The 11,216-nt window shown below is 43.1% G+C and overlaps 1 protein-coding gene across 1 annotated transcript in view; it reads right to left on the reverse strand.

The window, feature by feature from the left end:
• Window positions 1-2,720, reverse strand: part of LY9 (lymphocyte antigen 9) — a 39,103-nt gene extending 36,383 nt beyond the window's left edge. Inside the window, 1 exon segment of the mRNA XM_052637915.1 lies at window positions 2,597-2,720. Within this exon segment, the coding sequence (XP_052493875.1) occupies window positions 2,597-2,720 (124 nt within the window).
• Between the last annotated feature and the right edge of the window lie 8,496 nt (window positions 2,721-11,216).

The following is an 11,216-nucleotide window of genomic DNA, read 5'->3' on the forward strand; positions in this document are numbered from 1 at the left end:
TAGATGGCATCACGGACTCGATGGACGTGAGTCTGAGTGAACTCTGGGAGATGGTGATGAACAGGGAGGCCTGGAGTGCTGTGATTCATGGGGTTGCAAAGAGTCGGACACGACTGAGCGACTGAACTGAACTGAACTGAACTGAAAAGAGCTCTTGTCATCTGGAAGACCCTGCTTATGATTGCTATGCGTGTTAGGCACTTTGTAGAAATCATTCATTTGAATTCTCAAAATTAATCTCATAAGCAGCCCTTTTTTTCTGACAAGGAGCTGAAATTTAGAGAGTTTAAGCCACTTGCCTGAGATTACAGGGTTGATCAGTGGCAGAACCCACATTCTGGGTAGATGATACCCTGGGGTATAGAGGCTGAGAGCACTGACACCCCATCCTGGCAGCCCAGAAGGTGGTAGGTCTTGGCTGGGAGCATATGAATGTGTCTTGACCTTGTCTCTCCTCACAACAATGGTAAACAAAAACACACATGTCAGTGGGAGGAGCAGGATGTGGTTCCCACAGGTCAGATCCTATAGCAGCAAGCAGTGCTACATAGGTCCCATACAGGAGCTGCAGGTATCATCCATCTTATCTTAAACTACATCATTTGACAAATTATTAAAGGGAGGGTTTAAAGATTGTGATAACTAAATTTGACTTGCCCATCCTTTAATATTTTCTGAATAATGTACTTATAACAGTGATTATTATAATAATAAACATAGCTTCCACCAACTGTATGCCAAGCATTTACACATACATCCTTAATCTATAAAACAGTCTTGCATAGTACATTTTATTGTTTGTATTCTACACTTAAGAAATAGAGTCTCACACACCTGATAAATGATGAAACAAGGACTTAATTTTGAATATTCCTTATATTAAAGCTGGGGGCAGGGGGTTGGACTTGTTCACCCTACTGCCTCCTAAGTTCCTGAAATCACTCCTTGGAAACACAGAAGCATCAAGAAAACTGCCTTCTAGACCAAAACAGTGAGGCTTGAGGTCACCCTAATTGGTGATGTCAGACAGAGGGAGATGTCTCTCTGCCCCAAACTGTTTGAAATTCACTGTGTTGACCATCTGGATGCCGTTGAATGTGGTTAATTCCAGGTTTATCCAACACAACCAGGAAGCACCCCAAGAGTTGAGTGTGAATATAAATAGCCTTGCTGCTACCTGTGTTCTTATGGTGAACAAAGATGAACTAGAAAGTGAAGAGAGGTTAGACTGAAATGCAGCCTGAGGTCTAGGGTCCCTCTACCCTATATATGCATCTGAGAGTTTTCTAGAGTTCTCCTCACTGCTCGGCCACTAACTTCATCCTTACTGCTGTCAGGTCCTTGTCCTGCATTATCCTCCCTAAATCCCTGATGAGGAAGCAGAATCCCAGAGGGACAGTAGCTGCCACTGTGTCAGTGGTTGAGACCCTTTCTAGGTACTGGGTCAGTTCTGCCCACTGGAGAGAGGTGGCTCAGGCCATGTTCCTGAGAAAAGTTCCCAGAAACTAGCAGAAATTGGGCCTTTAGGGGGAGCTAGAATGTTGGGAAGAAAGGATATTCAGATAGAAGCCAATTAGCTGAGGGCCACCAGACCATCTCCAGATCCCCAGTGAAGCCTCCAAACATGTGATAAACAAGGCAGGATATAAAAAGAAGCTCCAGCAGTCCTATCCAGAGAAGGCAATGGCACCTCACACCAGTACTCTTGCCTGGAAAATCCCATGGACGGCGGAGCCTGTAGGCTGCAGTCCATGGAGTTGCTGAGTTGGGCACGACTGAGAGACTTCACTTTCACTTTTCACTTTCATGCATTGGAGAAGGAAATGGCAACCCACTCCAGTGTTCTTGCCTGAAGAATCCCAGGGACAGAGGAGCCTAGTGGGCTGCCATCTATGGGGTCACACAGAATTGGACACGACTGAAGTGACTTAGCAACAGCAACAGCAGCCGCAGCAGCCGCAGCAGCAGCAGCAGTCCTATCCCTCCCTTGGAAACTGGTAGGTGATTTGTTATCAGGACAACTTTCCTGTATCCCTCTGCAGGTCTTACCCACATTGCATAGGGAACAAACTCATCGTGCAGCATTTCTTATCTTGAAAATGTGAGAGCAAGAGGAATAGACTCTGAACCTGGGGTTATTTGAGTCTGGGGCTAGAAATTTACCTACTCATGGTGTGTAACTATGCATACTCTCTCTCTCTCTCTCTCTCTCTCACACACACACAGAGAGCTCACAGTAAGGTGGAACCCACAGAAAAATTACCAAAAGAAGACAGTTTCCTGCTTTTAACAACTAGTGCTGTGTGCCATGCTCAGTTGCTCAGTCATGTCTGAATCTTTGAGACCCCAAGGACAGTAGCCCACCAGGTTCCTCTGTCCACAGAGTTTTTCAGGCAAGAATGCTGGAGTGGGATGCCATTTCCTCCTCTAGGAGCTCTTCCCAGCCCTGGGATGGAACCCGCAGCTCCTGTGGCTCCTGCATTGGCAGGCAGATTCTTTACCACTGTGCCACCTGGGAAGTCCTTAAATAACTAGAATCCCCAGCAAAAATGTGACCAGCCTCACGGGAATACCAGTGGCCCCAGTGTGGACTTACCCATGAGCAAGAAGAGGAGAGGGGTCCATAGATAGGGAGAGAATATGTGTGGTTGACTCTTCGGTGGCTTTTTGGAGAAAGGTTGCAGAGCCCAGTCATCTGTGTGTCTCCTTGGGCTCGCCATGATGATCTACTTTCAGATCATGGGCTGAAGGAAGAAGCATTTACCACAGCTTCTGCAACTGTGTGTGTGCGTGTGTCCCAGTGAGGGCTGCTTATACCAAGCACCACAGACTCCTCCCATATGCTCAGGCTGGGGCAGAGCTCCCAAATCTATTACTAACCTTCACGGTACTTGCAAACCTATAACGGGCATAACTTGCTTTAGTCTCAGGAGGATTAGGTTCTAAACTTGGCTCTGAAGATGCCCCTTAAAAATCTCTACCTCCTGATAGAGATAACTAATACATGCCCTGGTGTAATGAACTATTCTTGAGTATGAGATGGATTTAGTGACTTGGTTCTAGTGAGTAGAATGTGTCAGAAGGGATGGGATGTGGCTTCTATTTTGGGCTGACCCTCTCTACCCTCCCTTCACACCTCCATCCTTCCCTGACCTCATGCAAGGAAATAGGTTATTACGTTGTAAGGATGGCCTCCAGCCAGCAAGGAACTAATGTCAATAGTTGATGAGAACTTGAGGCCTTCCAAGAGCCATGGAGATGAAACTGGAAGTGAATCCTCCCCTGGGAGGGCCTTGAAATGACTGTAGTCCTGGCTGACACCTTGACTGTAGCTTAGCGAGGGACTGTGAGCCAGAGGTGCCCAGCTAAGCTGTGCCTAAATTCTTGATCCATAGAAACTGTGAGATAATAAATGTTTACAGTTTTAAGCTGCCAAGTTTCATAATTTGCCGGGAGCCAGCACGGGAGATCCCACCCATGACAAAGGTCATGAGGAAGAGGCCTGAAAGGCAAAGACGAGTCAGGTCTCAAGGGGTCCTCTGCTCGAGCAACTACCCTGAAACCAAAATCTGTCTGTTTACTGTCTGCTATACTACACTCTTCTGACATTAACAGGGGGTTATCCCTGACCACCTTTCCCTGGAAAAAATTAACTTAGCACTCCAGTTAATAGTCTCCTGCGTATAAAAGGAGTTCAGTTGAGTTCAGTCGCTCAGTCGTGTCCGACTCTTTGTGACCCCATGAATCGCAGCACGCCAGGCCTCCCTGTCCATCACCAACTCCCGGAGTTCACTCAGACTCATGACCATCGAGTCAGTGATGTTATCCAGCCATCTCATCCTCTGTCGTCCCCTTCTTCTCCTACCCACAATCGCTCCCATCATCAGTCTTTTCCAATGAGTCAACTCTTCGCATGAGGTGGCCAAAGTACTGGAGCTTCAGCTTTAGCATCATTCCTTCTAAAGAAATCCCAGAGCTGATCTCCTTCAGAATGGACTGCGTGGATCTCCTTGCAGTCCAAGGGACTCTCAAGAGTCTTCTCCAACACCACAGTTCAAAAGCATCAATTCTTCGGCGCTCAGCCTTCTTTACAGTCCAGCTCTCACATCCATACATGACTACTGGAAAAACCATAGCCTTGACTAGACGGACCTTAGTCGGCAAGGTAATGTCTCTGCTTTTGAATATACTATCTAGATTGATTATAACTTTTCTTCCAAGGAGTAAGCGTCTTTTAATTTCATGGCTGCAATCACCGTCTGCAGTGATTTTGGAGCCCAAAAAAATAAAGTCTGACACTGTTTCCTCTGTTTCCGCATCTATTTCCCATGAAGTGATGGGACCAGATGCCATGATCTTTGTTTTCTGAATGTTGAACTTTAAGCCAACTTTTTCACTCTCCTCTTTCACTTTCATCAGAGGCTTTTTAGTTCTTCTTCACTTTCTGCCAGAAGGGTGGTGTCATCTGCATATCTGAGGTTATTGATATTTCTCCTGGCAATCTTGATTCCAGCTTGTGTTTCTTCCAGTCCAGCGTTTCTCATGATGTACTCTGCACAGAAGTTAAATAAGCAGGGTGACAATATACAGCCTGGACGTACTCCTTTTCCTATTTGGAACCAGTCTGTTGTTCCATGTCCTGTTCTAATTGTTGTTTCCTGGACTGCATACAGATTTCTCAAGAGGCAGGTCAGGTGGCCTGGTATTCCCATCTCTTTCAGAATTTTCCACAGTTTATTGTGATCCACACAGTCAAAGGCTTTGGCATAGTCAAGAAAGCAGAAATAGATATTTTTTTGGAGCACTCTTGCTTTTTCCATGATCCAGCAGATGTTAGCAATTTGATCTCTGGTTCCTCTGCCTTTTCTAAAACCAGCTTGAACATCAGGGAGTTCACGGTTCATGTATTGCTGAAGCCTGGCTTGGAGAATTTTGAGCATTACTGTACTAGCATGTGAGATGAGTGCAATTGTGCAGTAGTTTGAGCATTCTTTGGCATTGCCTTTCTTTGGGATTGGAATGAAAACTGACCTTTTCCAGTCCTGTGGCCACTGCTGAGTTTTCCAAATTTGTTGGCATATTGAATGCAGCACTTTCACAGCATCATCTTTCAGGATTTGAAATAGCTCAACTGGAATTCCATTACCTCCGCTAGCTTTGTTCGTAGTGATGCTTTCTAAGGCCCACTTGACTTCACATTCCAAGATGTCTGGCTCTAGGTGAGTGATCACACCATCGTGATTATCTGCTTTGTGAAGAATTTTTTTGTACAGTTCTTCTGTGTATTCTTGCCATCTCTTCTTAATATCTTCTGCTTCTCTTAGGTCCATACCATTTCTGTCCTTTATCGAGCCCATCTTTGCATGAAATGTTCCCTTGGTATCTCTCTTTTTCTTGAAGAGATCTCTAGTCTTTCCCAATCTGTTGTTTTCCTCTATTTCTTTGCATAGATCACTGAGGCAGGCTTTCTTATCTCTTCTTGCTATTCTTTGGAATTCTGCATTCAGATGCTTGTATCTTTCCTTTTCTCCTTGGCTTTTTGCTTCTCTTCTTATGCAAAAGTAGGAAGTCAAGAAACACCTGGAGTAACAGGCAAATTTGGCCTTGGAATGTGGAATGAAGCAGGGCAAAGACTAGTAGAGTTTTGCCAAGAAAATGCACTGGTCATAGCAAACACCCTCTTCCAACAACACAAGAGAAGACTCTACACATGGACATCACCAGATGGTCAACACCGAAATCAGATTGATTATATTCTTTGCAGCCAAAGATGGAGAAGCTCTATACAGTCAACAGAAACAAGACCAGGAGCTGACTGTGGCTCAGATCATGAACTCCTTATTACCAAATTCAGACTTAAATTGAAGAACGTAGGGAAAACCGCTAGACCATTCAGGTATGACCTAAATCAAATCCCTTATGATTATACAGTGGAAGTGAGAAATAGATTTAAGGGCCTAGATCTGATAGATAGAGTGCCTGATGAACTATGGACTGAGGTTCGTGACATTGTACAGGAGACAGGGATCAAGACCATCCCCATGGAAAAGAAATGCAAAAAAGCAAAATGGCTGTCTGGGGGAGCCTTACAAATTAAAGGATGTCTCAGCTCAAACCCCTTTGATAGCTCTCTAACTTGCCTGACAGATTTCCCCGGACTTTTACAACTATGCCTGTGATTGTTTACAGCCTCCCAACCGTGAGAGGCACAGAAGCTTAAAACGTCTTAAAGATATAGAGTCTTTTAAAGAGCTAAGAATTATATTGGTGAAGGGTTTCATTGTTGAGTTAATGATTGCTGCCTGACCTCCATATCCTTTATCTTTTAGGCACCTGGGAGGATATTAATCAATGTAATTGGGATGCAGAAATAGGAATATAGTAGTTTTGATGTTGGCAATACTAGACTTTTGAGTTAATGGATTTTCTCTTTGTTATAAATCACTGTACTCCTCTTTCTTTGTTATAAATTGTTGTATCCTTGCTATGTAAGAATGTAATTTTATTTAGTGTTCTGAGAGTGGCACCAGACTTTGGAAAGAACAACACTTTTAGGGCAAATAAGTTTTCTGGTTGACGGACCCTTATCAGAAAAGGGTCATAAAATGCTAATAGGCCTCCTGGCCAGAAGATGATGTAAATCACCTAAGACCTGTGTATACAGATAGGTATGCAGAGAGAAAGCCTGGTCTCAATAAGGGTCAGGACTGCTGACCCTGCATGACTTTATATTTTCCATTATTCTCTATGTACAGCTTAAGGTATATAAGCTCCCTGGAAAAAATAAAATTTTGGGCCTCGCCTCATCATTGCTTGGCTCCCCGTGTCAATTCTCTTTTTCTTTCTTTCTCTCTTTTACTCTCTTTTTCAGGCTGATCCCTTGGAGTGCAGGGGCTCGCTGTGTTCACTTCTCTGCCCGGGCTTCTAAGACCCATGCGAGAGGGAGCCCAAGGCGGGGCACCCTCCGCTATTCAAGCGGGCCCCTGTAGCCTACGTGAACCGTGTAAGTCCCTTGTCTTGGGACTTTATTGGCTTTCTGTGTAAACCAAGGAATATCAGCCTCTTTCTCTCCTCTGTTTTCTTAACTGCAACATTCTTTCCTTATCTCCTTCTATATCTCTAAATAAATAATTCTCTCATTGCCAACGTCGTCCACGCTTCTGATACCCTGGATCCAACTGGGGCTGGTCCCTGGTAATAACTGGTTACCTAGCAATGGATAAATAATACTATGACCCAACAAATTCCCTACTTTACTTAAGCCAGTTTGTGTTGAATTTCTGGCAATGCAACTGAAAGACTTAACTAATCTGGAAAAAGCACCAGGGAAACTGCACTGAGGATGGATATTGTAAGTGACAGTTGTATAATTGAGTTGAGAAGGTAGGTTGTAAGTTCAATCACTCAGTCGTGTTCAACGTTTTGTGACCGCCATGGACACGTCCATCACCAACTCCCAGAGCTTGCTCAAACTAATGTCCATCGAGTCTGTGATGCCATCCAACTATCTCATCCTCTGTTGTTCCCTTCTCCTGCCTTCAATCTTTCCCAGCATCAGGGTCTGTTCCAATACTGTCAGTGATGTCAGTTCTTCACATCAGGTGGCCAGAGGATTGGAGTTTCAGCTTCAGCATCAGTCCCTCCATTGAACATTCAGGACTGATTTCCTTTAGGATTGACTGGTTTAATCTCCTTGTGGTCCAAAGGACTCTCAAGAGTCTTCTCCAACAGCACAGTTCAAAAGCATCAAGTCTTCAGTGCTCAGCTTTCTTTATGGTCCAACTCTCACATCCATCCAAACATGACTACTGGAAAAGCCATAGCTTTGACTAGACAGACCTCTGTCAGAAAAGTGATGTCTCTCTGCTTTTTAATATGCTGTTTAGGTTGGTCATAGCTTTACTTCCAAGGTGCTAGCTTCTTTTAATTTCATGGCTGCAGTCACCATCTGCAGTGCTTTTGGAGCCCAAGAAAATAAAGTCTGTCACTGTTTCCATTATTTCCCCATCTATTTGCCATGAAATCATGGGATCAGATGCCATGATCTTAGTTTTTTGAATGTTGAGTTTTAAGCCAACTTTTTCATTCTCCTCTTTCACTTTCATCAGGAGGCTTTTTAGTTCCTCTTTGATTTCTGCCATAAGAGTGGTGTCATTTGCATATCTGAGATTATTGATATTTCTTCTGGCAATCTTGATTTCAGCTTGTGCTTCATCCAGTCCAGCATTTCTCATGATGGACTCTGCAAGATGGACTTATATAAGTTAAATAAGCAGGGTGACAATATACAGCCTTGACATACTCCTTTCCCAATTTGGAACCAGTCTGTTGTTCCATGTCCAGTGCTAACTGTTGCTTCTTGACCTGCATACAGATTTCTCAGGAGGCAGGTCAGGTGGTCTGGTATTCCCATCTGTTGAAGAATTTTCCATAGTTTGTTGTGATCCACACAGTCAAAGGCTTTGACATAGTCAATAAAGCAGAAGTAGATTTTTTCTGGAGCTCTCAGCCTTTTTTTTTTTTTTTTTTTTTTTAAGATTCAATGGATGTTGACAATACGATCTCTGGTTCCTCTGCATTTTCTAAATCCAACTTGAACATCTGGAAGTTCTCAGTTCATGTACTGTTGAAGCCTGGCTTGGAGAATTTTGAGCATTACTTTGCTAGCGTGTGAGATGAGTGCAGTTGTGTGGTAGTTTGAACATTCTTTGGCATTAACCTTCTTTGGGATTGGAATGAAAACTGACCTTTTCCAATCCTGTGGCCACTGCTGAGTTTTTCAGATTTGCTGGCATATTGAGTGCAGCGCTGAAGGAGGAGACCATAGGGCCTGGATTCTGTCCTAGGCCTGTTCAGTGCTGGCCATGTGCAGCTGCCTTTTCCATGGACTCTGAACTCTGTGCTTAGTGCCTATGGAAATGACACACCAGCAGAAGGATAAGACCCACTCCGGACAAAGGAACCCTGAGAGTCATACCTAGATTACTCGTCACCTAAGAGAAAACATCTACTAATCATCCCTGTCTCCAGACAGGTCATAAATTTTTTTCTGTACTTATCAGAGTGTAACATTGGGTTTTTCTGATCTATAAGGAGCAAATTTATACCTGTTTCTGAATCAAGCACAAGATAGAAAACAGCTGTTAATATTTTTAAAGAATATTTTAAATGGTGATTTTATATAATTGAAGAAAAAGGCTTGCTAATTTTACCTAATGTTTCATCATTAATCTCAGGACAACTTACTGCAGGGCCAAAAAAAAAAAAAAAAAAGGTGGAGGGGAATCGTTTCCCAGACAGGACTATGAGAGTGGATGTAGGCACTAAATTCTTGCATTTTTCTAATCCATCTCTGACATAATAGAATCATCAATTTTGTGTAAGAGATTTAAATCTAAAACCTGATGTTTTTAAAACAATATTAACAACTGTTAGATTTTAAAAGAGTAACTGAACACATTTGTCTTCAGTCATTTTGCATTGCTTTGTGTTGATCACAGTAACTTTTTCTTCAGTGCTTTGTGATCCTACTATTAGGAAAAAGTAAAGGGCTCATTGCTGTGTGATTTTAGTAGATTTGACTAAACTACTAACAGGGGATTTTAAAAGTATTTGAGGGACTTGATGGCTCCGAATAATGTTCTCCCTGGAAAAGGCAATGGCACCCCACTCCAGTACTCTTCCCTGGAAAAACCCATGGATGGAGGAGCCTGGTAGGCTGCAGTCCATGGGGTCGCATGGAGTCGGACACAACTGAGCGACTTCACTTTCACGTTTCACTTTCATGCATTGGAGAAGGAAAATGGCAGCCCACTCCAGTGTTCTTGCCTGGAGAATTCCAGGGACAGGGGAGCCTGGTGGGCTGCCGTCCATTAGGTCGCACAGAGTTGGACACGACTGAAGTGACTTAGCAGCAACCTTGGGCTTATCGATTAATGACCAGTTGTTTAACTGTTTAAGCACATGACACATGAGTGATGGGGCTATTGTGATTGGATCTACCTCTCTTTGTTTATGCAGGTTTCAAGGAATTTGGGGAGATGGGTTTGGACACCTACACAAAGGGTATAAAAGATTTTCACAGAAGCTGGTCAGGGTCCTTGGCTAAGAGGAGACTCTGTCTTGGGCCCGCTGGTGTAATAAACTGCTCTTCACTATCTGCATCGTCCTTCTGAGTGAGTTTGTTTCCCGGAAAGCGTGGCTACAACAGCACTTTATAGCATAATCTTTCAGGATTTGAAATAGCTCACCTGGAATTCCATCACCTCCACTATCTTTGTTCGTAGTGATGCTTTCTAAGGCCCAGTTGACTTTGAGTTCCAGGATGTCTGGCTATAGGTGAGTGATCACACCATCATGGTTATTTGAGTCATTAGGATTTTTTTTTGTATAGTTCTTCTGTGTATTCTTGCCACCTCTTCTTAATATTTTCTGCTTCTATTAGGTCCATACCATTTTTGTCCTTTATTGTGCCCATCTTTGCATGAAATATTCCCTTGGTATCTCTAACTTTCTTGAAGAGATCTCTAGTCTTCCATTCCATTATTTTCTTCTATTTCTTTGCATTGATCACATTAGGAGGCTTTCTTATCTCTCCTTGCTATTCTTTGGAACTTTATATTCAGATGGGTATATCTTTTCTTTTTGCCTTTGCTTTTAGCTTCTCTTCTTTTCTCAACTATTTGTAAGGCCTCCTCAGGCAATCATTTTGCCTTTTGCGTTTCTTTTTCTTGGGGATGGATGGTTTTGATCACTTTGTTGACTATGTACAGTTGCCTCCTGTACAATGTCACAAATCTCTATCCACAGTTCTTCAGGTACTCTGTTTGTCAGATCTAATCCTTGAATTCATCACTTCCATTGTATAATCGTAAAGGGATTTGATTTAGGTCATACCCAAATGATCTAGAGGTTATCCTTACTTTCTTCAATTTAAGTCTGAATTTTGCAGTAAGGAGTTCATGATCTGAGCCACAGTCAGCTCCTGGTCTTCTTTTTGCTGACTATATAAAGCTTCTCCATTTTCGGTTGCAAAGAATATAATCAATCTGATTTCAGTGTTGATCATCTTGTGATGTCCATGTGTAGAGTCATTTCTTGTGTATTTGGAAGAGGGTGTTTGCTATGACCAGTGCATTCTCTTGGCAAAACTCTGTTAGCCTTTGTGCTGCTTCACTTTGTACTCCAAGGCCAAACGTGCCTGTAACTCCAGGTAT

Source organism: Budorcas taxicolor, chromosome 3 (genome assembly GCF_023091745.1).
Source record: "Budorcas taxicolor isolate Tak-1 chromosome 3, Takin1.1, whole genome shotgun sequence".
NCBI classification, from domain to species: Eukaryota; Metazoa; Chordata; class Mammalia; order Artiodactyla; family Bovidae; genus Budorcas; species Budorcas taxicolor.